The sequence below is a fragment of the Monodelphis domestica genome, chromosome 2, assembly GCF_027887165.1.
Source record: "Monodelphis domestica isolate mMonDom1 chromosome 2, mMonDom1.pri, whole genome shotgun sequence".
NCBI lineage: Eukaryota > Metazoa > Chordata > Mammalia > Didelphimorphia > Didelphidae > Monodelphis > Monodelphis domestica.
In genome coordinates this window covers 141283910-141311571 of record NC_077228.1, presented here as the reverse complement: position 1 = coordinate 141311571, position 27662 = coordinate 141283910, and the positions used below count along the sequence as shown (strand labels likewise).

At 39.9% G+C, this 27662-nt stretch overlaps 1 protein-coding gene across 1 annotated transcript in view; it reads left to right on the top strand.

The window, feature by feature from the left end:
- Positions 1 to 27662, top strand: part of KIF26B (kinesin family member 26B) — a 636727-nt gene that overhangs the window by 209632 nt on the left and 399433 nt on the right. The window contains exon 3 of the mRNA XM_001377348.4: positions 22176 to 22715. Coding sequence (XP_001377385.2) covers positions 22176 to 22715 — 540 coding nt within the window. The remainder of the gene's footprint in view (positions 1 to 22175; positions 22716 to 27662) is intronic.

Below are 27662 nucleotides of genomic sequence, written 5' to 3'. Positions count from 1 at the left end.
TTATGTTGTCTTTTATGAAGCAAATTTCACTGTAAATCAGTAACGAATCGTACCTGAAATAGGATTACAGAATTCTATTTCTCAAATGCTTTGTCATTAAATAGTTAAATTGTACTATATCCTTGCAGATAGCCTCTTGACCACAAAAGATTCCAGTAGAATAGAGTAATGAGATGTCTATATATGTGTTATACACACACACACACACACACACACACACACACACACACATACATATATATATGTATCTTTTGTATTTAGGAAGAATATTCTTCACATAACTAGGAGACTAATAACTCTTATCTCCCTCTCTCTCTTTCTCACTCTCTTTCTCACTCTCTCTCTTCCTGACTGTCTCTCTCTCTCTCTCTCTCTCTCTCTCTCTCCCTCTCCCTCTCTCTTTCTCTCTTTTTCTCTCTCTCTCTCCAGTCTTACTTCTCTCATATATATGTGTTCATATATATATGTATACATATAATAAGTTGTAGTTACCTTTTGTATTTAGGAAAGATGTTCTTCACTAAACTTATGACTCCCTCCCCCATCTTTCTTTTTCTCTCTCTCAATAAAGTCTTACCTCTCATATATGTATATAACACACACACACACACACACACACACACACATATATCAGATAGACAGACTCTCAAATCATTGGTGACCCTTAGTTGTAGTATTGTTACAGTTCATCTTACATAATGATCTGTCTCTGTTTTAGGCTTTGGGCTCCCTGCCAACTATGAAATCAAGTCCTTTCTAGAATCTGTTTCAAATTCTGCTTTCACTAGTTTTCATGAGCATTTTTCCTTCTTATGGTATCTTTCTCACTTTTCACTTCCTGTATTTCCACAAAAGCCTTAATTTGATGTCTTATTCTGACATAGAGGTGATTCTGGCTTCCTTAAGGCAATGCCAGTGGAATATAAACCCTACAGGTTCTATGAACCTGGAAAGTTTTCAAGTCTTCATCTGCTCTCTGAAAACCAACCAAGCTAAGAATAGCAAGGTTCATCCCCCAAAGGTTGGTCAAGAGGTGATGATTTCTTTGACCTTGGTGATCTAGGAAACAAAGACTAGTACACAATGCCTTCAGTTTTATGTGTCTCTCTTCTGTTTCCATTGGTGGCACAGGGGTAGATTAAAAATCAGTTTTTTAGATTATCTATGGCTATAAATATAACTGTAGGTACTCTAAAGGAGATCTTTGCCCAGTGACAGATCAGCTAACATACAACTGGAGAAATTGAACTACATCAATACAATTGGGCCCCCTTATCAATAGTTTTTGTTATCCACCATCAACTCAAAGCATTGAAGTCTGCTCATGAAGCAATGGAAGTCTGCCTATGGCAGCAGGCTGCCCCTGGTGGTCTCTTCTGTTCCACTTTCATTTGTTTTTTTTTCTTGTGGGGATGGGGTTGAGAGTACTGAGCCAAGGTATAGGAGTGGGGAAAGAGAGCATATATATGTATATGAGGGTCATCAGGTGTTCACTTATATCAGTGGTTTTAGCCATCCATGGTAGGTCTTGGAACATATGGGGGGGGGAGGGGAGGGCTACCATACTGACATTCTTAATTGAAATGCAAACAGAAGACATGAAAAAGTTGCTGCTAAATGGAAGGAAGGCTCACTAGTTTTCCATGAGGAGACAAATAATTTAGAGGAGTTTGTATAATTGTGTGCCCAAAGACAATAGTAAAAATAATTCCTTGGTATATTTGATTGTCCCATCTTGCTGTGCCTGTAATGAGCATAAACAAAAGACTACCAGGAAGGTAGCGTTAGATTATGGGTGAACATCTGTTACAGAGAAATTATATGAAGAACTTGACAAAATGCTACAAACCAAATCAACATGGAAATGTAGGCTTACAGGTCAAGATCAACAACAAACTAATGTAGCCTGAGATCCCTAAATTGTGTGTTCCTGAAAGCTACATATAAGTTCAATGCATGACTAGTTAGCTTCTATTCAAAATCCCAGCTCACAATTCCCCCAGTTATGTTCCTGTCTTTCTTTGTTTAACATTCTAAGCCAAAGGCCACACTAATTCAAAGTAAAAGACATTTAATGAAACAGAGAATAAAGCAAATAACCCAGCACCCTCACCCCCACCCCCTACCCACAAAGACATGATTTCCTGCCTATTTCCAAATCACTGCTGGTGAGGGAACATGAAAAGGAAAAACCTGAAGCAAGAGCAATTTTCAGGTACAGGCAGTATCTCTGCTGGAACCTTTCTCTGTTACTGTTGATGTCATCTGTTGATGTGGTGATCTCATCTACAAGGCTGCTTCTTCCTTCTACCGCATCCCATCTCTCATAAAGCAGCATCCCAAGGCTATTCCTAAGTATGCAAGTCCTGAGGTCCATCCTTTACTAGATGTATGCTCTGGCAAGATCAGTGCTTATAGTTTTAGCTCTATGGTGCTGATGACCATAATTTTCCAGTGAAAGGTCAACTCTCTATCTTGAAAATAATTGGAAAAGCTTGGAATTGATTTTTTTTTAAACTCTTACCTTCTATCTCAGAATCAATACTGTGTTTTGATTATAAGGCAAAAGCTCAGTAAAGGCTAAAGTAACTTACTCAGAGTCACACAGCTAGGAAATGTCTGAGGTCAGATTTGAACCCAGGATCTCCTGTCACAAAATTGACTTTTTAATCCTTTCAGAGACTCTGTGATACGTTCGAAGCAAAAAAATTGGGATCTGAAGGACTTGGGTGTAAATCTTGGCTCTCTAATCTGTTACTTATACAAATCACTCCTTTTTGTACCTCTATTTCCTTACCTACAAAATCAAGGAGGTTAGACTAGATAACACTTAAAGACCTTTCCCCTCTAAGGATGATGCCAGTTCTTAGAAACTTATTTGGACTCTGAGTAGTTATACTTATCACTTGAGGAAAACAGAAAAGAAACCAAGCCACCAGTCCAAGTCTCACCCCTTCTTTTTTTTTTCCATTTGAATTAGTTTATTTAGTCAATTTAGAACATTATTCCTTGGTTACAATAATCGCATTATTTCCCTCTCTCCCTTCCACCCACCCTTCCCACAGCCCATGCGCAATTTCATTGGGTATTACTTGTGTTCTTGATCAGAACCTATTTCCATGTTGTTGATGTTTGCACTAGGATGTTCATTTAGAGCAGAGATTCTCAACCTGTGGGTAGCAACCCTGGTGGGGGTCTAACGACCGAAACACAAGGGTCACCTAAAGCCATCGGAAAATACATATTTCTGATGGCTTTAGCTGCTGAGAAATCGTGCTACATTACAGCAAGATCTTGGAAAGAACGGGGACCCTGCTGCCCGCATATTGTACTAATATTAGTTACTTATCAGCAGCCCTCCTCCTATGAGGGGTGATGGATTTACCCTGTTACCTGGAGACCAGACTCAAACAGAGACCCAGAGAGAGCACCTGGGCGCTGGCTCTGGAGGGGTTAAGAATGAGTCCTGGAGCGGATAACTCCTGGAGCAGATAACTGAGTAACCCCAGTAAAGCCTCAGCTCAAGCTGGAGGGAGACGACAGGAAGAAGGCAGCGTTTGTGGACCCCCTCCCCAGGCAGAACTTACCTCCCGCCCCAGTGCTCAGGCTACCTCCTGCTGGATTAATATTTCTCAACATATAATTAAATATTGTTTTTGTGATTAATCACTATGTTTAAATTATGTTTGATTTGTAGCAATGAGAATACATAATGAATATCAGGTATTTACATTCCGAATCATAACTGTAGCAAAATTACAGTTTTGAAGTAGCCACCAAAATAATTTTTTGGTTTGGGGTCACTGCAACATGAGGAACTGTACTGCGGGGTCACAGCATTAGAAAGGTTGAGAACCACTGATTTAGAGTCTACATCCCCAACCATATCCCTTTGACCCATGTATTCAAGCAGTTATTTTTCTTCGGTGTTTTTACTCCCACAGTGTTTCTTCTGAATGTGGATAGTGGTTTTTCTCGTAGATTCCTCCTAGTTGTTCAGGATCACTGCATTGCCACTAATGGAGAAGTCCAAATCATTCTATTGTACTGCAGTGTATCAGTCTCTGTGTATAATGTTCTCCTGGTTCTGCTCCTCTCACTCTGCATCATTCCTGGAGGTTGTTCCAGTCCCCATGGAATTCCTCCACTTTATTATTCCTTTGGGCACAATAGTATTCCATCACCAACATATACCCAAGTCTCACCCCTTCTAACCATTTAAGATACCTCAAAACCTTTAGTAAGTCAGTCAGCAAGCATTTAAAACAATCTAAGTGTTTGCAATTAGGTGGTATAGTGGATAAAGCACTAAACCTGGAGTCACAAAGACCTGAATTTAAATCCATCCTAAAACACTTGTGTGACCCTGGACAAGTCACTTAACCTTGTTTGCCTCAGTTCATTTATAAAATGAACTTGAGAAGGAAATAGCAGAGCATTCTAGTATCTTTGCCAAGAAAACCCCAAATGGGTTCACAAAGAATGGTATATGACTGAAATGCTTGAACAACAACCATATACCAGGCACTGTGCTAAGTACTGTGTATAAAAAAAAAAAAGTAAAAACAGTTCCTGATCTCAAGGAGCTCATATTTTAATAGAAGAGACAAAATGCAAAATTAGGTACAAACAAGATATAAATAGCTGAAATGGAAGATAAACTTGGAAGCAAAGTTCTAAGTTGGTGGGGAGCCATTGAGATTTGTATAGCAGGACTACTGGGAAAGATCTCCTATAGAAAATGAGATTTGATTGAATAGGTAAGAGTTTTCTTAGCTGACTGAAAAATGGAAGAAAGAAGATAGAGGCAGAACTTGCCTGAAATCTCCCACTTCTGCCCTTAGTGAATGAATGACTTCTTTGTTCTGCCTGTAATTGGTCTTAGAGAAGCATCATGGACCCTTCTCTTAGGTACAGACTTTGGTGCTGGGCTTTCCTCCTGAGAATTAATCAGCAAATTGAATGGATTTGCAATTTTCCCCTCACATAATCCAATTAAACTGTTTTAGTCCCAAAGAAATCCTTTGAGATTCTATGATCCTAGGAAATCCCACTTCAGGGGAGAGGATATCCTTCAGTTATCTTAGGGGAAAGGAAAAGTCCTCCACATGGGCCAATGGTAACTCCTAACTGGAAAATTGGAGGCTTCCCGTCCTCCCCTCCTACTCATGATTTGATTCTGCTGACTTGAATGACTTAACTAGGTAATAATGTATTCATGCGGTTGTATGCTGAAAAATAATCTGGATACATTTGAAAAATGAGGACGAACCAGCATCTGTGTTATGCCAGGCACTGTGCTATGTTCTGGGGATATAGAACAAAGTAAAAGAAAAAGCCCCAAAGCAATTCGTGCTCTTTAGAAACTCATGGTTTAATGGATGAGACAACATACAGATAACTATGTACAAACTAATGTTTATAGGATGAACTGGAGATAATCAACAGATCTATATCACCATATCAACAGAGGGAAATCTTTAGCATTAAGGAAAAATGGGAAAAATTTCTCACAGAAGGCGGGGTTTTAGCTGACACATGATGTGGTGTAGAGTTGACCCAATGGAGCCCTCATTTCTTCTGGACAGTTTATCCTTATGGGAGGTCAGATACCGGTCTTCAGCCCTATGACTCTGACTGGGATATTTTCAACTTGTTTTGAGACTTGTAACCTGAGTCAAAGTATGTTTTCCCCTCCTCTTGGTTTGGCCATTGGCTAGAGGGATAGCTTTCCACCTTCCTGTTCCTCCCTCCTTCTTTTTAGTCACTTAGGGAATATTTGGGAAAAGATTTTTGTAATTTTATCCCTCTTCAGACCACACAAGTGAAAGAGGCAAATTGCTTCTTGAACTTATCTGCCCTTACCTTTTTCAGGACAGATTGTGGGGAAAAGTGGATGATGGTAATGTTGGGAGGAGGGAAAGATGGGATCAGGATTTGAACAGGGAGATGGGTTTACAGCTTACACTTAGAGATCTCTGCTGTAGGGCCTTCTGTACAAGAGCTTATTGTCCAGGTGTTTCTCATTGGCTGACATATAAAGAGGAGAATGAGTGTGTGTATTTGTATGTATGTAGTAGGGAAGGGGAAATGTCTGGCTCCTCTAAGCTCTAAATGCATTCATTGAATACCTGCTGCGTGGACTTTCCTTTGGGGACCGCACATATCCTGTGTTAGCCCAACAGCTCCGAGATTAGGCTTTTAAAAAATGGCGCTGTGAATGGGATACTGTTATCACTGTTGGGTACCAGTTCCACATATAATGGAATAAATATAAGTGGGGCACAGGAATGAACTTTGATCTGTTTAAACTGAACTAAATATCTCCCTGTAACACTATAGGAATCAGAAACAAAAGCAAAAAAACCAAACCAAACCAAAACACCTCTTTAAAATATGACAAAGTTCAAATGTTTAATTGCAAGGGAGTGATGAACAATAGGGGCTTTCAATATGTAGACACACTTTTCACCTCTGCTTGACAAATAGCCATTCTTCCTTTGTGTGGTTCTATCCTGATGTTCCTAACTTTGGTTTGACTTAGAGGACCAGCTTTGGTGTGAAATCAAAGAGAGACACATGGCAATATTTGGCTTATAGTAATTATTGTTAATTGTTTATTTGTTTTCAGGTGTGTCCGATTCTTCCTTTTGGGGGCTTTCTTGGCAAAGACACTAGAGTGGTTTGCTGTTTTCTTTTCCAGTTCATTTTACAGTTGAGGAATTGAGGCAAAGCAGTTTGCCCAGGGTCTCTCAGCTATTAAGCATCTAAGACTGGATTTGAACTCAGGTCCCTCTGACTCCAGGTTGGACACTCTATCCACTGCCACCTAGTTGCCTGTTATAATAATATATTAATCCATTGCAAGGAATTGAGGGAATTGGGAGAGCAAGTGGTTAATTGTAGGACTTGAACAAACCACACTGACTCGTTGTGACTCAATTCAGGAGCTTGCTTAGTTCCCTTTCTATTCAATTATGGGCTTACTCCAAACTTTATCTTGTGAGAAAGGTTTATTCATTTGTGAGAATGAGAAGAAAACCTTATTGTGTTGTTTGAACCTAGCCCTGTATGGTGGCTAGGAAACTGTACCAATGGTACCTGCAAGAACCTTTACCAGGGCCCTACGTTATACTGAACAGAAACACAGTTAGGTCCTAAGACTGATGGAAGGAGTTTTCTCATAATTGTACATTTCAAGCAACTCACATGTTTTATTGGTCTCATGGTCAGATTGTTATTGTTTCCATGTACTTTTATTTTTTATTATTTTTCAAGCTCTTACCTTCTGTCTTAGAACCAATACTGTGTATTGGTTCCAAGGCAGAAGAGTGGTAAGGGTAGGCAATGGGGGTTAAGTGACTTGCCCAGGGTCACACAGCTGGGAAGTGTCTGAGACCAGATTTGAACCCAGGACCTCCCATCTCTAGGCCTGGCTCTCAAGACACTGAGCCACCCAGCTGCCCTTCCATGTTCTTTTCATTGTTTACAGATCCATGGGAAGGAGTGGGACATCACTTTACTGAATTCAGGGAATTGTGCCTGTTCACTCTCCCCTTCCCAACTTGGAAAGTCCCTAATCTGGTATCTAATTGGAAATCAGATTGTTTAAAGCAACAATCCCTTTAATTAATAGTTCTTATTTGATTAATTATTTTTAATGTATAAAAAGTCTATTTGGGGTTGAGCCCTAAGCTGAGGAAGGGTCTTGGTCCTTATTTATTTGGCAATCGGCATGCATTGCCTAATAAATCAATATGCTTGGAAGATCAAACCTCCCTTTCCTCAGTTATTTCATCTTTTATTTGTTACACCATTAATCAACCAGCAGGCATTTAAGTGCCTGAAACATACCAGGGACTGAATTATTGGAAGATCAGATCTGATAATATTTGTAAAGTGCCTTATACAATGTCTGGTACTACTGCCTGTTTTTATAGTAGATGCTATATAAAGTTGCCCTACTATCATGTGGAGATAACAATGACTACCCCAACTCCCCACTTCCTTGCCCCCAACCCCCAAAAAAGATAGCAAAGAAAAGAACAAGTCCCTGCTCTTATGGAGCCTACATTCTTTTTTGGTCTGTACCCCATGCTAGAATATACTCCCTTCTAACCTCTAGGGGTTCTTAAAATTCTCAGCCTCTTTCAGAACTCACTTCAAGCACTACCTCCTGCATGAACAAGGTTTTTCCTGATCTATTGTCAGCTACTAGGGCTTCCCTCTTCTAAAATTGCACCTAGTGTTTAATCTGTATATATATATATATATATATATATATATATATATATATATATATATATATATATATATATATTGCAGTCCTTCTTAATTGTTCTTATTGTTGTTTTCCAGAGGATCTTCCTCTCAAATTTATTCTTTTTTTTAATGGTGAGCCCAACTACCCTTGGGCTGCCTATAGGCCATCCTGCATTCTTGCTAGAGGTTAGACCTCTTATTCTTTCAGTGGATAAAATACCAGGTCTTAGATCAGGAAGACTCATTTTCCTGAGTTCAAATCTGACTTCAGGCACCAGCTGTGTGATCCTAGGCAAGTCTCGTAACCCTGTTTGCCTCAGTTTCTTCATCTGTAAAATGAGCTGGAGAAGGAAATGACAAATCATTGTAGTATCCTTGTCAAGAAAACCTCAACCTGGGGTCACAAAGAGTTGGACGTGTTTCAAATGATTGAACAACAATGAAGAATTTGGACTTGATTCTGTAGCCAATGGCGAGTTAGTGAAGTTTTTTGAGCAGGGGAACAGCATAATCAGAGCTCTGATTTTTGTGTTAAAACATCCTTTATCCTATTAAAGCCCTCTGAGGCATCTCCTCTCACGGTTACAAGTCCAAGGAAATCTAGCCAAGTAAATTCATACATCACTTCATGCATACAAAACAAATTAATGAAAGCAAAAACTGTTAGGCAATTTCATAATGAGATAATTAGCAGACTTCTTAATATCTTTATGCTAATACAACCAGTTGCAACTAGAAAATAAATCCATTTGCCACCGGATGGCACATTAAAGCCTGCAGAAGGAAACACATTTTACCCTAGCTATGCTGTGAAAATTTAAAGGTGAAATTTTATTGTAATGTGATTAATGTTGCATTTCCACATGGTCTTCATTCAGTCTTTTACAAATAGTTGAAGAAAATAAGTAACCACATTGCTATGCAACCCTACTTAAGCAGTGATGTCCTGGAAACAGTTCAAGCCAGTTGTTAAATTTTTGTGTGAGCATTTACACCTCAGAAATCAGTGGATGCTGCATATCAGAGTTTGATTTATTGTTTTGTGCATTATCTAAACTTAAAGTAATGCTGAAAATGTTAATAATGCTTAAACTTATACATTTCTAGGTTTCCAGTATATATGTTTGTTTGTTTTTTCTCTGAGAGCCAATTGTTAAACATTGGCCAACCCATCCCAGCATTAGGTGTGTGGGGAGGTATTGGCTCAATGGTAACCTGATTCTTTACCTAATTCAGCATATGTTAAGTAGTGGTTGTATTGACCACATATGGGAGTTGGATAACTTGAGAGATACAGGTTTCTCAGTTTGTCTGACTCTACCTGATCCCATTTGGTGTTTTCTTATCAAAGATACGGAAGTGGTTTGATGTTTCCTTCTCTAGTTCATTTTACAAATGAGGAAACTGAGGCAGAATACAGTGACTTGGTCAGAGTCACACAACTTGTAAGTGTCTGAGGCTGGATTTGAACTTAGGTCTTCTTGACTCTAAGACCAGTGCTCTGTCCATTGCACCATCTAGCTGCCCTGGGAGCAATATAGGAATATTGTAAAGAGTATTGGATTTGGAATGAACCTGTGTTCAAATCCTGTCTGTTATTTATAACCTATGAGAGCTTGGGCAAGTCATTTTTCAATTTCCTCATTTGTAAAATAAGATGACTTATAATGACCCTTTTCAGCTCTAATATTTCTGTGAGCCCATCATCTGATCCTATGTACTTGTCATTTTTTCTCTAAGCCTCTGAGCTTTTTTGGCACTCTTCTTGATGAAAGTGAGCTTTGACATCTTCATTATTCACAAAGATTTGTTGAGTGGCTCATACAAATGGGGAATTGTACTTAGTGCCAGGCAGATACATAACTGCAAGCTATCCAAAATGAACCCTCAAATACTGCCACAAGTAACCTGGAGGACACATTTCCACTTGGTGGATTACTCTTTAAAAAAAAAACAAAAAACAAACAAAAAAAAACCCCACCTTAACTTCCATTAGAATTGATACTAAGTATGGGTTCTGTAAAAATAAATGACGATGGCGAGGTACATAAATATAGATGGAAGACTAGCCAATACAAGTTCAAAACTGTTTGGATACTTTTGATAGATGTAATCAAAATTATCTTCAGTGATTAAATGAAGCTCAAATGTGAACTTCCCTTCAGAGCCAGGTGCAAGGATGCTAAAGAGATTTATTATAAAAAATAAAATATTTATTGACATATATAAGGATAAAAAAGGATTTCTAATTCTAAGGGATTCTAAATCTACCCAAATAAACTCCCTGGTTCTGCAAGGAACCGCTCATGCTGTGTTTCACAGGTTACACTAATCCTCCCTGATCTGACTAACCCAAATTTATACTATCCAAATAAAAACTACCACTATTATTCTTATATTTCTTAACTTCACCTCAAAATTATAAAATAGCAAAGGCTAGCTGATTGAGTCTCAACAAGAATCAAGTTGGGACTCTGAGCCTTAACAGACTCAGAGTTCAGACCAAAGACCAGGCTTTTCTTTGGTCTTCTAAGAGTTAAATCAATCTATAAAAACCACAATAGGTAATCAATAGTGTTTCCCAAGCTGGGAAAGGAAAACATTGAGCTCCTTCAGATCTTTCCCTCAGACAGAGAGAGAAGCAAAGATGTTACTTCCTCCAGCCCTGAGAGAGAATCTTTGTGTGTGTCTTTGCCAACTGCCAGAGAGAAACTCCCAACTGCCAGAGAGAGTAACTGACACAGAAAAATGGTTATAACTGTCAACATTTGAAATTGACATGCTCTCTCAGCTTTGCTTCAAACTAATTCTTTCTCAAGTCAGCACTCTACTTTTTATCACTAAACTAATAAAACAATACTTATTTTCTAATATTATCCTTACAGTTCTAAGGCAAAAGAACTGTAAGGGCTTGGTAATATGCCCAATGTCACAAAGCTAGGAAGTGTCTGAGTCCAAATTTGAATCCAGGACTACCCTTCTCCCTGAACCATCCCTGGTGAGTTGCTTTTTTTTTTAATTTGAAGTCTTTACCTTCTGTCTTGGAATCAATATTGTATAGGGCTTGCCAATGGGTATTAAGTGACTTACCCAGGATCACAAAGCTAGGAAATGTTTATTGTAAGATTTGAACCTGGACCTCCCATCTCTGGGTATGCTCTCAAACCACTAAGCCACCCAACTTCCCCTGATGGATTGCTCTTAAATTCTTGCTAACAAGGTGCTAAGCTCAATTGTTCATAGGCAAAGGAAGACTCCTCAGTGCTCCTTAGATTTTGACATTACTAGACACAGCTCTATTGCTCTCAGTTACAGACTTAATTACAGCTGGGAATGGTGCTATAGGCAAAAGATAATATTTGTGCCCTTAAAAAACTTACTGGGGAGCCTAGGGGACAGGACATATTGCAGGAAAACGATTAGTGACAGCTTTCCCAATCTTTGGAGTAGTTCATGAGCAGCTTCAAGGAAGTTGAGGTGTGAATTAGTGAGGTGTGAATTTCTCCTGACAGATCACCTGAAACATTTTGCACATGTTTCTGCAAGCAGCTAAATCAATCTAGTTCCTTCCTCTGTACTTCATACTCAGCAGCCCCTCTCAGTAGGACCCTGCCTTGGTGTTGTCACCCCAGGGAAGGTAGCCCTGGGGCAGGTTGTAGGGACTCTGTTGTTCAGGAATAATAATAGCTGAACAATATGAGGTTTACAAAGAATTTTACACTCATTTTTTCATTTGATCTATATAAGAACCAACTGAGGTAGTACAGGTATTATTATTGCTTCCATATTATAGAAGAGGAAATTTAGGTCTAATGGGGTTAAAGAATTTATTCATGGCTATATAACTGTTAACTGATGGGGTGGGGGGGTAGGTTTCAAAACCAGGTATCTTTTGACTCCTTGACTGGTATCAGTTTTATTTCACTATGTTTTTTTCTCATTATCTAAATTTCCTTTCTTTAATGGATCAATAAACTATGACAGGAAGGTCAAATCCAGTTGCTGTTCAGTCATGTCCAAGTCTTCGTGAACATCTGGACCATAGCTACCCATGGGACTTTCTCTGCAAGAATACTGGAGTGGTCTAGGAAGTATCTGAGACCAGATTTGAATTCAAGTTTTCCTGAGTCCAGGTGCAGCACTCTATCCATTGAGCCACCAAGCTGCCTCCTAGGCATATAGAGGATAAAAGCCTTGCCCAAAGTTACACAATTAGGAAGAGTCTGAGGCTGGATTTGAATTTAGGTGTTCTGGAGTCCACACCTAGTATTCGTAACCACTGAGCTATGGCTGCCTCTCCAAATCCATTACTGCCTGCTTTTGTACAGCCCACAAACCAATAATTTTTTTTACATTTTAAATACAATAAAGTTTTATTTTAAAATGTAAAAATCATACTTGGCTCATGAATCTCTAGTAGATTTAGCTCTCCTAACCTATTTTGCCAGCTGCTGATTGCATTTATCCCATTTTTGTTGTTGAGTTGTGTCCAGCTCTTCATGACCCCATTTGGCAAAGATATTGAAGTGACTTGCCATTTCCTTCTCTAGGTCATTTTACAGATGAGGATACTGAGGCAAACAGGGTTAAGTGACTTGCCCAGGGTCGTATAGCTAGGAAGTCACTAAGACAGGATTTGAACTTATGAATCTTCTTGCTTCCAAGCTCCGTGCTTTACCCACTGCTCCACCTAGCTGGCCATTTAAAAATCATAACTAATGGCACAAAGGTTTGAGTATTTTCCATAGGACCTATGTGTGTATGGAAAACTTTCAGTGATATACACCTTACAATATGACAGTATTTTTTTCCTCTCTGTATCTAGAGTCAGAAGACCTCTGCTTAAATCCCATCTCAGACACTTTGTTTTTGCCTATAGTACATTTCTTCCTTGCCCCCACTTCTAAGTTTCTTTCAAGACTCAACTTTGGTGGCCTCTGTAGGGAATCTTTCTGATCCTTCCCACATATCTTAAAATGTATGCTTTTGATGAGCAAAAATTTTCCTTCCAACCCTGCTTCCTATATTCCTCCTTCCTTTTCTCCCACATATTCATAGTGCCTGGCATATTGCTTTGCACATAGTAGGTACTTAATAGTTGCTTGTGATTATCCTTGAATTTATCTGTGTTACCATCTCTAGCAAAAAAGGCTTTTTTTTTTTTTTGCTTCAGCATATGTGGAAAAGAATGAAACATAAAAGAAGGCTGGAGAATGGACACGAGGTGATAAAACATCTGGTTGAAAAGGTTTTATCTATAGACTATTTTTTTTTTTTGCATTATGTGTAGACTTCCATAAATGGAGAAGACACTGGGTCTCAACTCTACTTGAGTTTTCTTTTGTGACCAAAGGCACATTTTCCATTTTTCCATTTCCATGTAAAGAGAAGAAAGACATTGATATTGGCCTCATGCCTAATGGGGATAGAATAGTCAGGTAATAAATGTCAGGCATATTAAGATAAACAAAAAGGAATATTGTTGGCTTTTAGGGGAAAGATGAGAATGAAGAAGTGAAAAAGATGTGAGTGATGCTGAGGGGGAGCCCTATGGATCTGATGGGAAGAAACCAGCTGTAGGGAACAAATAGATCATTCTCGGCATGTGGTCCACCATTCAGGTCTCATGGGACAACATTTATGTAGGAGGAACAGAGTGAGAAGAAAAGGCCTTTGAAGGGCAGCACAAATCTTGTTGAACCTGTCACTAGAGGCTCTTAGAATAATAAATAACAAGCAAACATCAAGAAGAATTTGTACAGCAAACCTTGAACATTCACTCCAGTTATTGGCATTGTGACAGACCCATTGGAGCACATGCTGAGGCCATTTTGGGCTCAAGTAATTTGGAAAAGAATCATCCGTTCCTCAAAAGTGGCATTAACATTTATGGCTGGACAACTTACCCCTTGGAGGAGAGTGAGATGAAAGAAGAAAGTAATGAGAAACATTAGGGAGTGATCTTGCAGGCTCATATGATTGGGCCCGGTTCCTCGTTTCCCTCATCACTACCCTAGACACACACAGTGAAAGTTGGGAGCCTACTTGATATTCTTTCTGTCCAAGTCACTTCACTTCCATTCCACAATTATCTTTAGATAGGTTTTCCTTAGTTCTGTTTTTACAGATTTGCTTCTGAGGAGGCTGGGTATCCTAGTGGATGGTGCCCTGGACTTGCATTCAGTAAGATCTGAGTTTGAATCCTGCCCCAGACACTTATTAGCTGTGTATCCATGACCAAATCTCTTAATCCCCTTGAGTTTCAGTATCCTCATCTATAAAATGTTAGGGTTGCATTCCATGACTTTTAATGTCCCTTTTGATTCTAAATCTGGGTTCATTCTGTGATCAGGCTGCGGGACCATGCGAGGCCATAGTGAAATCCAAGTAGTAGTAGTCTTCTAACCTGTTTTGTGGGGAGACTCAGGAAAAATTTGGAAATCTTTGAGTACTGCAGCAAGAAAAACTATTTCTAACAGTTTATTGGAATTTTGAGTAATAGGATGATAACTGGTAACATAACTTAACCTTCCACTGTGAGGGCTCTTAACCAAGGTCATCATGGCCCATCGGTCAGTTGATAAACATTTATTGAATGCCTGCTTTGTGCCAGGTACTGTCCTAAGTGTTAGAGAAACGAAAAGGTAAAAAACAGTCTTGTTCTCAAGGAAATGACAATTAATGGAGGAGACAACAAACAAACCTAGGAAAAATACAAGAAAGCTATTTAATACAAGAGAGACCCTAGGGCAGTGATAGCAAACCTTTTAGAGACCAAGTGCCCAAACTGCAGCCCTCATGCTGCATGTCATCCCCTGCCTTATCCCAGATAGGGGAGGGAGGAAGTGCTTCCATTGGGCTGCTGGGCAGAGGGGTGGGTGATGTGAAAAATGTTCTCAGGTGTGATGGAGGGGAGGAGGGGAGCAGCCCCCTCTGGCATGTGTGCCATAGGTTCACCAATATGGCCCTCGGGTGCTTCCCATCAATTTCCTAATGACCCTTCTCTGCCCCTGTGTTAGCTATCTCTGTAATATAGAATCAAAGATGGCCCTGGGAGAATGGGATACTCTAAATGTTTTAGGCTTGGTTTGATTTGAGAATGGTGATGTGATGCAGACCATCTGTTGGAGGGCCTATCAGTTAATAATCATGAGAAAAGCTATCATTTATATAGCATTTAAAACTCATCATTCCAACCCTGTGAGGTAAGGGGTTGTCTGATTCTTTGTTCCTCTCTCCCTCTATTCTTTTATTCTGCTCCTCTACAATTTGTACATCATCGTAACCTCTGAGTTTTTAAAAGAAAATCAGAGGAGGTCTTACTTTCATGGACAGTGGTAGGGGAATGCATTCCCATTATTAGGAACTTTTTATTGTCTTTCATGTTCTGGGTGGCTGTATAGAACTTATTTGTATATAGTTATTTGCAAGCTGTTTTTGCCATCAGACTGTGAGTTGCTCAAGGATAGGGACTTTCTTTTAATCTTTCTTTGGTAGCCCTAAAACTTATCCATAGTGCTTGGCTTATAGGAGGCACTTACTATGTTTAATAAATGATTGACTGGCTGAGCTAAAGGACAGACTTAATTTATGGAAAATGTTTTCTTCACTTCATTTTGGTTTAGCTTTCCATATCTAGTTGAAGGGTAATTCTCCAGTTCATTCACTGGCCACCTTAGAGGTGGTAGAGAGAGTAAAAAAGGTCTTTATTCTAGTTGACTTTAGGGAGAGAGGTCAAATTCTTTTCTGATCTAGGCTGCATGTGTCTCATTATACAAATATAAGTAAATAATATCTGCATAAGATAGTTGCATTTGTATAGAAAAACTTCTATATTTGGAAATAGGGATCTTAGATGTGAGATCTAGCCCCATCACTTAACAAACTCGGTAATCCTGGATAAGAAACTTGTCCAGTCTTTAGTTTCTTCACGTGTAAAATGGGGTTGTGAAGATCAAGTGAAATGATGTAGGGGTTACTATGTGACTCATTAGATAGGGAGTCAGGCCTTTAGATGATGGGACATCCTGGGTTCAAATCTGGCCTCATATACTCCCTAGCAGTATGACCCTGGACAAGTCACTTAACTCCAAATGCCTAATCCTTTTTGCTCTTCTGCCTTAGAACTGATACTTAGTATTGATTCTAAGGCAAAAGGTAAGAGTTTTTAAAAATGATGTATACAAAGTGCTAATTAAATGTGACAATATTATTAGTAGAAGGATTATTGTTATAATAAAATACATGATATTATATTATTATTAATATTATTGGTAGTGCAACTATGTGGCACTGTGGATAGAGCAATGGGGCAGGAATCAGGAAGACTCATCTTCATGAATGCAAATCTGTCCTCAGCCACTTTTTAGCTATGTGACCCTGGGCAAGTCATTTAATTCTATATTGTCTCAGTTTCCTCATCTGTAAAATGAGCTAGAAAAGGAAATGGCAAACCACTCTGGTATCTTTGCTAAGAAAACTCCAAATGAGGTCACAAAGAGTAAGATAAAACTGAAACAACCAAACAACAACAAATGGTATTGGTGGAAAGATATATGATTTTGCCTTTTGTGGGAATTCCTTCCACCCAAAGTCTCCAACCCTTCTATGACAATTAAAAAAGTCTTAGGGAGTTATCTGAGGCCCTTAGAGGTTAAGTCCAGTGTCAGAAGTGGGATCTGAACCCAGATTTTCCTCTATCAGACCTCAGTAACTCTACTTACTAGCTCAAGCTGCCTCTATTATTAGTAGAAATGATACTATTATGACTTTATATAGAACTGGACCCTTGAAATCCTTTGTCAAAAACTCATGAAAACTCCTTTTACCCAAGCAAATTAGTAACTTTTTGGAAATTTATAGTCTTAAAGAATTGCCTGGGGCCACGGTGGCCCCCTTGGAGCTGGCATTCACATAGTGTTTCAGTATTTGCATAGCACTTTGCATATATTATCTCAAAATAATAAACATCATCACCATGAGGGGTAGCAAATTAACTTGGCATGTAGCACTGAGACTACATGCCATCTTCCAGCCTAGGAAGCAAAGACACAGATTCTTGGCCACAGTGACTTCAGCCGCCAACCCAAGACTGCCAGTCCTTCAGGTGGATTGAACTCTCCTCTGCCTTTTAGCCCTTCCAGGTACAGCTGTATACACAGATAACAGTGGCACCTTCCAATTCAAAAAATAAACACTTAATGTGAACTCAGAGGACTGGCTGGAAATGTCTTCTTCCTGGTGCCTTGGGCTTGGCAAATAGTAGTATTTTATGGAAAATTATTTCTCTACTTCATTTTGAATACTGAGGCAAGAGAAACGATTTCTAACAGTTTATTGGAATTTTGAGTAATAGGACCGATAAATAATAAAATGAAACTGATAAAAATCAACATGCTTCAGGAATATTTGAATGGAGGAATTTAATGAATCCCAGAAGCCATGTGGTGGTCACATCCAAACCCTAACTATATCTGTAAGTGCCCCTCTCAGTCCTGATCCCACATCCATTTCCCTTGGCAACAAGGAAAGTTAGCGAGGGTGTTAAAAAACTCTACAAGCTAAAAATCAAAATAACTTTCAGGAAGCAGAGCCCTCCCTCCCTTTCAAGCATGGCTGGTTGGATGATTTTCGACAGCTATTTGCAAAGTGTCACCAATAGCACCCTTCAGACTCTGGGTCAGTCGGGTGTCACAGAACCTCTGGTGTTTGGCAGCTGTTGACTTTTAGATTTGAGGAGGGGGAGGCTCAGAACCCTCACAGCTCTCTCGGATAGAGCGGAAGCCAGATAACGATGACTTCTATGTCGCCCAAACCATAAGTGTTAACCTCCTATCCAGTGACCACATTCACACCCATTTTTGAACTCTTTCAGCTTAATGATAGATGGAATGAAAGCTGGACAATGAAAGAGACACTATTTCTGCTGCCCACATGGATGCTCCCATTTCAGTACATAAATTATGCTCAGTTTCCTGAGCTGTAAATCCTACAGCCTGGCTCAAGGTCAGGAAACAGGGCTTTTCTCTTTACTTATGAACAGCCCACCCACATTGGGTGTAAATGGATCCTCAGTAAATATTACATGATCATGAAGAGAATGAGGAAAGGGTGAGGAGTCACAATTTGGTTCCTTTGAATAATAATGGTGATGATGATGATGATGATAATGGCAAAAAGACAAAAAATCCTAAAAAAAGATGGAGCTTGTGTGAAATCTTGAAGAAAGCTAGAGGTGCTAAGAGATGGCAGTGGAGAAGAGCATTGGGCATTGGGAATAACCTGTTCATGAGGGAAAGATGGGAGTTGAAACAGCAAGTTCTAAGTCTTTGCTTTTATGATCCAATGAAACTGTAAGTACTCTAGTTGTACTTAGTTGAGTTTTTTATTTTTAGCTAGGGTGCCCACTGGATAGAATGCTGAGGTTAGGAAAGCCTGAGTTTATATCCCACCTTAGACATTTACTAGCAGTGTGATTCTGGGCAAGTGACTTAACCACTGCCTGACTCAGTTTCTTCATCTATAAATTGGGGATAATAAAAGTACCTACTTCCCAAGGTTTTTAATGAAATCAAAATGAGATATTTGCAAAGTGCTTTGCAAACTTTAAAGTACCACATGCATGTCTAATGTCCTTTGTTTTTTTTTTAAACCTTACCTTCCAATACTTTGTATTGATTCTAAGGCAGAAGAGTGGTAAGGGCTAGGCAATGGGGGTTAAGTGACTTGCCCAGGGTCACACAGCTAGGAGGTGTCTGAGGTCAGATTTGAACCCAGGACCTCCCATCTCTGGGTTTGACTCTCAATCCACTGAGCAATCCAGCCACCCAGCTACCCCCTTAACTTTCCTTTGAAACTCACCATCAAATCCCTGCCTATCGATCTGAAGTAAATAGGAGTGCAAACATGTTGCATTTAAAATTCCTATTAGATTAAAACCCTCTTGAGGTCCGGAATCATACCTCTTCTGTCATTGGATCCTGACTCCACAGCTAACTACTTAACCTGAGTTTGAATCCAGCTTTGGATACATTAGGTTCCTCATCTGTAAAATGGGGATAATATTAGCCCTATTTCTCAGGATTGGCTTGGGGATAAAATGTGATACTATTTGTAAAGAGGTTTGTAAATGTTAAGGTGCTATAAAATTCTTGTTGCTATTATTATTATTATTATTATTATTAATTGCCTGTGTGAATACCTGGCCAGATCACTCTCTGGTCTCCATTTTCTCATTTGTAAAACGAGGAACTTGGGCTAGATAATCTTTAAGGTCTTTTCCAGTTCTAAATATATGATCTTTTGGAAAATAATAGAATAAGAGAGGCAGCTAGGTGGCACAGTGGATAGAGAGCCAGGCTTAGAGATTGAAGGTTTCTAGGTTCAAATCTGACTTCAAATACCTCCTAGCTGTGTGACCCTGGGCAAGTCCCTTAACCCAAGTTGCCTAGTCCTCACTCTTCTTCTGCCTTGGAACCAATAACCAGTGTTCATCCCAAGGCAGAAGATAAGGGTTAAAAAAAAAAGATGAAAACCAAGTAACAATGATAACAACAATATGCTGGTAATAGTTGATTTAGTAGTTTGATTGTTGGTAGTTGATTTAGGTAGTAAATAGCTAACCTAATGGTAAAAGCCAAGTTTTCTAATTCCAAGCCCTCTCACGGGATCCTAGATTTAGAACCAACAGGGACCAGAGAGGTCATCTAGTCTACCCCTATGATTTTCCAGATGAGAAAACCTAGGTCAAGAGAGGTTAAGTGATTTGCCCAAGATCAGACAGGGAATAAATAGGAAGAGCCAGAATTTTAATAGAGATTCTCTGTTGCTCCACTGGTGCTCTTCCCATCATATCATGCTGCCTTTCTAAATGTTAATGTTTGATAAATGTTTGTTGAATAGAAATGTATGCTTAAAACTAGATGCATAATAATTAGGCAATATTTTTGGCTACCTTGGTCTGCGTATTGACTGAAGTTTCACTGGACAAAAATATTTACACTAGCCAGTGTTCTACGGGTCAATTCTCATATGATGCTTATGGTGTTGGGAGGCTGTGGATTCTTTGTCTACTTGAGATTTGCTCAACTATGACCCCCTATTGTTATATGGCAGTCTTGAGTTCCTACCTCCTGAGCCACTCCTCTGCTGCTGCCTCCTGATTTATTAATCAATTAATCATTTAATGCTGAGGAGCAGTTCACAGCAGTTAAACAGGGAAAACAAAATCCTGGAGTTCATAATGAATTACCCTCCATCCCCCTCAGCAAGAATCTCTTTGCCTACCCTCACTCGTTGATATCCTCCATCTTCCCTTCTCAGCCCTGTCCTCACCCCCAGGCTCTTCTCATGTCCCTTGCCTGGCTGGAGTCTCTCTTGTAGGGAAACCATCAGAAGGCTTTGACTGACGAGGCTTTCATTTTACTGCCTTTTGATGGGTTGAATCTCGCTTGTTATTCATTGAAGCTTTATTCTTCAAAAGAATTCAACTTGGCCAAATGAAGATGCAACAGTCTTGCCATTGGTAGTGGTCCTGTTCAGTTGTGTCCAGCTCTATGTAACCCTGTGGACTTTCATCCATGGGATTTTCTTGTCAAAAGATGTTGGCATGGTTTGTTGTTTCCTTCCCTAGTGTGACCCTATTTTATAGATGAGGAACTGAGGCAGATAGGAGTTAAGTGACTTGTCCAGGGTCACAAAGCTAGTAAATATCTGAGGTCATATTTAAACTCAGATTTCCTTGATTCCAAGCCTGGTGCTCTATCCGCTGTGCTACCTAACTGCCCTCCTATACATATAGTGATAGCCATAAAATTTTAGAAATTGGCAGAATGTTATCTAGTCTAGTCTCTCTCTCTCTCTCTCTCTCTCTCTCTCTCTCTCTCTCTCTCTCTCTCTCTCTCTCTCTTTCTCTCTCTCTCTCTCTCTCTCTCTCTCTCTTTCTCTCTCTCTCTCTCTCTCTCTCTCCCTCTCTCCCCCATTTTACATTGTTCTGGAGAGAGTGCCTTGCTCAAAGCCACTTAAAGTTAGATTCAGGGGCTATATTATAATGTAAGACTTTAGGTTTTCAGCCTATTGTTAACCTCTCTACCACACTTTTCCTAGTAAAAAATGAAAGGATGAATTTAAAAAATCCCATTCAGGCACATTGTCTGATTTCTTTTTAGGCACTAGCCAAATACACCTGGACCAGTGTTTATTTTCCTCAATTTCCTTGTCTGTAAAATGGGATAATGAGACTTGCTCTGTTTACATCACACACAGACCTACCTCTCCCCTCTCAGGGCTCCCAGTGGTTCTATTGACAGCCAGAGTGGCTCAAGTGCCTGGAGTGGAAGACTCCTGGTGTGAGGCTGCATCTGTGTTGCCCCTGCCTTCATCAAGAAATTTGAATATTACAAAGTTATATAAAGCAAGGACTGTCTATATACTAATATATGTGCAAGTTACCTTCCCAATAGAATGTCAGCCATTTAAAGGCAAATTCTTTTTTGTCTTCATATCGCCTACACTTAGTTCATTGTCCAGTACCAAGAAAGTGCTTAATAAATGCTTATTGATTGATGGACTGACTGAGGAGGTATTGATAGCTAAAGAAGATTTGATGACTTTTCTTGGATGTATATAAGGAAGAGGGCTTGGAAAACTTACCTCTACTGCTCTGGGCAAGAGAGTTCTTAAATTATTTCTGAAAAGGACGACAAACTTTTTTCTGTGAGAGACTGAAATCTGACTGATGTTAATAGGCATCAACACTTCACATACTGGTGGCAGTTCTTTGATTGTGTCCAGAGATGAGCTCATTAACCAGTCATTCCAACTGGTGGGACCTGGCAGCTCCCCCTCCTTCCCCACCCACTGTCCTGCTGGCAGCCTTGGTTAAAGACCTCTCCTTTTTTCTGCTTGTTCTCTAGGACCCCGCATTCTCTTCTGCCATCCACGACAAGCTCCAGGTCCCCAACACCATCCGGAAAGCATGGAACGAAAGAGACAACCGCTGCGACATCTGCGCGACTCACCTGAACCAGCTGAAGCAGGAGGCCATCCAGATGGTGCTCACCCTGGAGCAGGCAGCCCACAGCGAGCACTACGATGCTGCGTCGCCCAGCTCGCCTCCGCCCCTCGCCAACATCCCTGCTTTGGTGGGGCCCCGGCATGTGGGTGGCCTCCAGCAGCCCCGAGACTGGGCCTTTGTGCCTGCTTCCTACGCCACCTCTAACTATACAGGCTTCCTCCCCAACAAGCATGGCAGCAAGCCCAATAGCCTTGGGGTTGGCAGTGGGGCTGAGAAGAAGAATGGATCCCCTACCCACCAGGCCAAGGTCAGCCTCCAGATGGCCACCAGCCCCAGCAATGGGAATATCCTCAACTCAGTGGCTATCCAGGCCCACCAGTATCTGGATGGCACCTGGTCCCTGTCCAGAACAAATGGAGTCACACTCTACCCCTACCAGGTAAGTGGCCCTTAACCAAGCAGGGTTTGCCTGAGCCAGTCATGGACTAAGCAATTAGTGTTTGCTTCCCCTTTTCACTTTGGTTCCTCCTTTAAAGCAGGTTTATGATATAGTTATCAGAGGCAGTACAGTGCAAGGGAAAGAGCAGAGGGTCAGAGGACCTGTGTTCAAATCCCACTCAGGATCCTTACTAACTCTGTGGCCATGTGACTTTGCTTCTCCAAGCCTCGATTTCCCCTTCTGTAAAATAAGGGGTATTGGACAAAATGACCTCTGAGGTCCCTTTTAAATCTAAATCTGTGATTCATTCAAGGAACCATGGATCACCCTAAGCTCCCTTGAGGAAGTTCCCCATTCTCCAAACCTTCCACTCTTGCCAGTTCCACTACTTATTCTTATTCATTCCAGATTCTGCCAGTCACAGAATCCTGGGGTCCTATACTTTCAGAGTTGAAAGAGTCTTAACAGGTCATCTAATCCCATCCTTATCAAATGGATTTTTTTTTTTTGGTCATTCAGCTTCCAATTGAACACTCCCAGTGATTAGAGCTCCTGGTCTTGTTTTGTCAATGAATCTTATAAATTCCTCCTTTTTAATGTGTTATGGAGGATAATGATTCAAAATAACAATGGGTAAATTTACCTGTCCTAAGACAATGAATCCTAACCTCTTCAAGTACTGGGACTCCACATTTTTGACATGCCCACATAAAAGGATCTGATCTATATAGAAAATTTAGCTAGAGGGGAAATTTATGATGACAAAAAGCAACTGAATTTAGTGACCCTTTTATGTGAATTTATATTTTATTAATTTCAGCAACATTTGCATACATTTAAAAATAGTAATATGTATACAAGAGACATAGAATTATTCAATAGATATAGATTTCAGTCCCTTTGGAATAATCTGTGTCCCAAATCTTTTGGGTTAATCTAGCACTGGTAGGTAGCACAGTAGACAAAGTGCTGAGCAATGAGTCATGAAGACTCATCTTCCTGAGTTCAAATATGACCCCAGACAGTTGCTAACTGTGTCACTTAATCCTATTTGCCTCAGTTTCCACATTGTAAAATGAGCTGGAGAAGGAAATGGTGAAGGACTTCAGTATCATGGCCAAGAAAATCCCAAATGAGATTATGAAGAGTCATATACAACTGAACAACAGCAAAAAGGCTCTTTGACTCCGAAACAGGGATGGAAAATAATTTCTCCTAAGTGCTGGATGATGTACTTTTTTCTCATGTAAGATTGCTACATCTCAAAATTTTAGGGTGGGATTAAAGTTCCATGATGATCTCGTCCAGCCTAGGAAGAGGAAATGTTCATGATCGCACCTTAGTAGAGCTGAGACTAGAACCAAGTGCAAGGTGCTCTTATCTGCCTCCCTTGATTGCCTTCATCTGTAAAATAAATTAAGTGATCTTGTAAATTCCATCCAACTCTGACACATGGCGATTCTAAACCTGGGTCTTGTCTTTGCTTTGATTGGGGAACAATCAGGGCACTAAGCATGTCCTTTGTGCTTACATTAAATATTATCGAGTGTCTTCTATTTGCCTCTTGCTGCTCTCCTCCCAATACTTGGCTTCTGCCCATTTCATAATTTTTATCACCACCGCCAAAGCTAACCTATAAACATTTGCAGTTCATTATTCTGTTGACAGAATTGTACTGAGAACTAAACCACAGTGCTGCAGCTCAATACTTTAATAAAAAAGGAAATAAAGAGTGATCACTTGTTAGCAGGTCCACATAGCAGATTTCAACCTATTATTGAAAATGATGTTTGAGAATTATCTAAGAAAAATAAAAAATAACAACAGATCCTTATATAGCCCTTTAAATACAGCAAAGTACTTTACAGCTATTGTTTCAATGGAGCTCCACAAACCTATGAAGTAGGTTTTACAGATCTCATTATCCTGATTTTATAGATGAGGAAACTAAGGCTCAAAGAAGCAAAAATGATTTGCTCATGATCACCTGGGCAAATGCCAGAGGCCCATTTCTGGTCCAGGTCTTCCTGTTTTCAATTTGTTATTCATTCCACCTTTTCCTCCTTCACCCGTGGTTATCTCAAATAATGAGATCTTTGTCTCCCCAGCTTGAGGTCTTGTTCAATACCACTTACAAGGACCACCAACTTGAGAAGGTTTGACTGGTGAATTGTCTTTCTAACAGGTCGTTATTGCCTCCTTTCAACTCCAACACGTATAAGGTCACAGGATTCCCTGAGCTAAAAGGACCAGAGGAAATCTCTCTGGGATAAAGAGATTTGGTATCTGGCTATGAATGGGTGCCCTCCTGTGTCATGACTTTGTCAGGCTGATGCCCAGGGACAGGGGCTATGGGACTGGCTAGACTTAATGGCTCCTGCTGTGGGCATCTCCCTGTAGTAAATATACTTTAGTGCAACAGTCTAGACAACTTGTCAGAAATGATTGAATGCTCTGATAGCTGGCCTTATTTTCCTGCTCACACATTTTTTAAAAAAAGGAGCAAATCCTTCCTTTGGAATACCGCCACAGGCCACTGCATCTGCACAGACGTGCCCTGAGCATTGCCCCTCCAAAGAGGGGGAGTGTGCTCTCAAAATTCTTCGAACAATCCTCTCTTCCCCTTTTTTCAGGTCAGCATTTTGAAGGGAAGCAAAGCCAATGAAGATTTGCCTATCAATTTTTTTTTCAGGGTAATAAAATTTTAATATTTGGTTTTGGATAATCTCATTGCTCTAACTCAGTGGTAGATTTAACTTTGCCTTTTTAAACATTATTTTATTTGGTCATTTCCAAACATTATTCACTGGAAACAAAGATCATTTTCTTCCCCCCCCCTTCCCTCTCCCATAGCCGACACACGATTCCACTGGTTATGACACGTGTTCCTGTTTCTAACCCATTTCCATGTTGTTGATTTTTGCATTAGAGTATTCATTTAGACTCTCTCCTCAGTCCTATCACCTCCACCCCTGTAGTCAGGCAGTTGCTTTTCATCGGTGTTTTTACTCCCACAGTTTATCCTCTGCTTGTGGATAGTATTTTTTAGATCCCTGCAGATTGTTCAGGGACACTGCATTGACACTAATGGAGAAGTCCATTACCTTCGATTGTACCACAGTGTATCAGTCTCTGTGTACAATGTTTTCCTGGTTCTGCTCCTCTCGCTCTGTATCACTTCCTGGAGGTTGTTCCAGTCTCCATGGAATTCCTCCACTTTATTATTCCTTTTAGCACAATAGTATTCCATCACCAACATATACCACAATTTGCTCAGCCATTCCCCAATTGATGGGCATCCCCTCGTTTTCCAATTTTTGGCCACCACAAAGAGCGCAGCTATGAATATTCTTGTACAAATCTTTTTCCTTATTATCTCTTTGGGGTACAAACCCAGCAGTGCTATGGCTGGATCAAAGGGCAGACAGTCTTTTATCACCCTTTGGGCATAGTTCCAAATTGCCTTCCAGAATGGTTGGATCAATTCACAACTCCACCAGCAATGAATTAGTGTCCCCACTTTGCCACATCCCCTCCAGCATTCATTACTTTCCATAGCTGTCATGTTAGCCAATCTGCTAGGTGTGAGGTGATACCTCAGAGTTGTTTTGATTTGCATCTCTCTGATTATAAGAGATTTAGAACACTTTTTCATGTGCTTATTAATAGTTTTGATTTCTTTATCTGAAAACTGCCTATCCATGTCCCTTGCTCATTTATCAATTGGAGAATGGCTTGATTTTTTGTATAATTGATTTAGTTCTTTGTATATTTGAGTAATTAAACCTTTGTCAGAGGTTTTTATGAAGATTGTTTCCCAATTTGTTGCTTTCCTTCTGATTTTAGTTACATTGGTTTTGTTTGTACAAAAACTTTTTAATTTGATATATTCCAGATTATTTATTTTGCATTTTGTAACTCTTTCTAAGTCTTGCTTGGTTTTGAAGTCTTTCCCTTCCCAAAGGTCTGACATGTTGCCTATCAATTTTTTGGATATATAGAACAATGTTCAAGGTCTGGGTGTCCAAAGGACTTCTCTGAGGTGTTGAAAAATAAGCTAGATTCTCAGTGGCTATAGTGGTTTATAATGAGGGGTGCTTAACTTGGGGTCTATGGACTTGCTTTTCAAAAAATACTTTGATAACTATATTTCAATATAATTGGCTTCCTTCATAACCCCATGTATCTTACTTTATGCATTAAAAACATGATTCTGAGAAGAGGCCAATTGGCTTCACCAGACTGTCCAAGGGGGTCCATGATATAAAAAATGTTCAAAATCCCTGATTTACAATGAGAATTTTCCTGAAGGAAGGGGGAGGGGAAGAGGATAGATAACCATTCAAGTTAAAGTTTCCAAATGAGCTTTTGTAGTGATATTTCTGACACATGTTGGCAAGAGCAAACCTCACTTTAACACTGGGAGTAAAGAAATCTCTTCTAGAGAAGAAGGTCTGAGTTCACCATTGGTGAGCTGATGATGAAGTTGGTTCTGGTCACAACCCAGACAATTCTTTCAATACTAGGATCTTTGAAACATATTGAGGAGTAATGTCTTCATCAGTGCAACTCAGAATGCCTCCTTCCACACTCTCCATCCCTGTGTAATTCTTTCCAATTCTTTAAAAAATCAATCCACTGTAGAAGATCTACCCAAGGATAGAGGTCTTCTCCTGGCTCTTTTAATAATGGAGCTCCAAATCTGTCTCAAATGTTTGATTTCTTGGTAGACAATAAGTGTACAGTCATGGAAAGAAGCAGCCTCTTCACTTAATGACATTTTACTAGAGGTGGACTCTTTCTGTCTCTCTGCCTCTGTCTCTGTCGCTATCTACCATCTGTCTATAGCTAGCTAGCTAGATTGAGAGAGATACAACTATGTAGATATCTACAGGGAGAAAGATATGTCTCTGTACATATATGGTGTATATATATGTATATTGAATA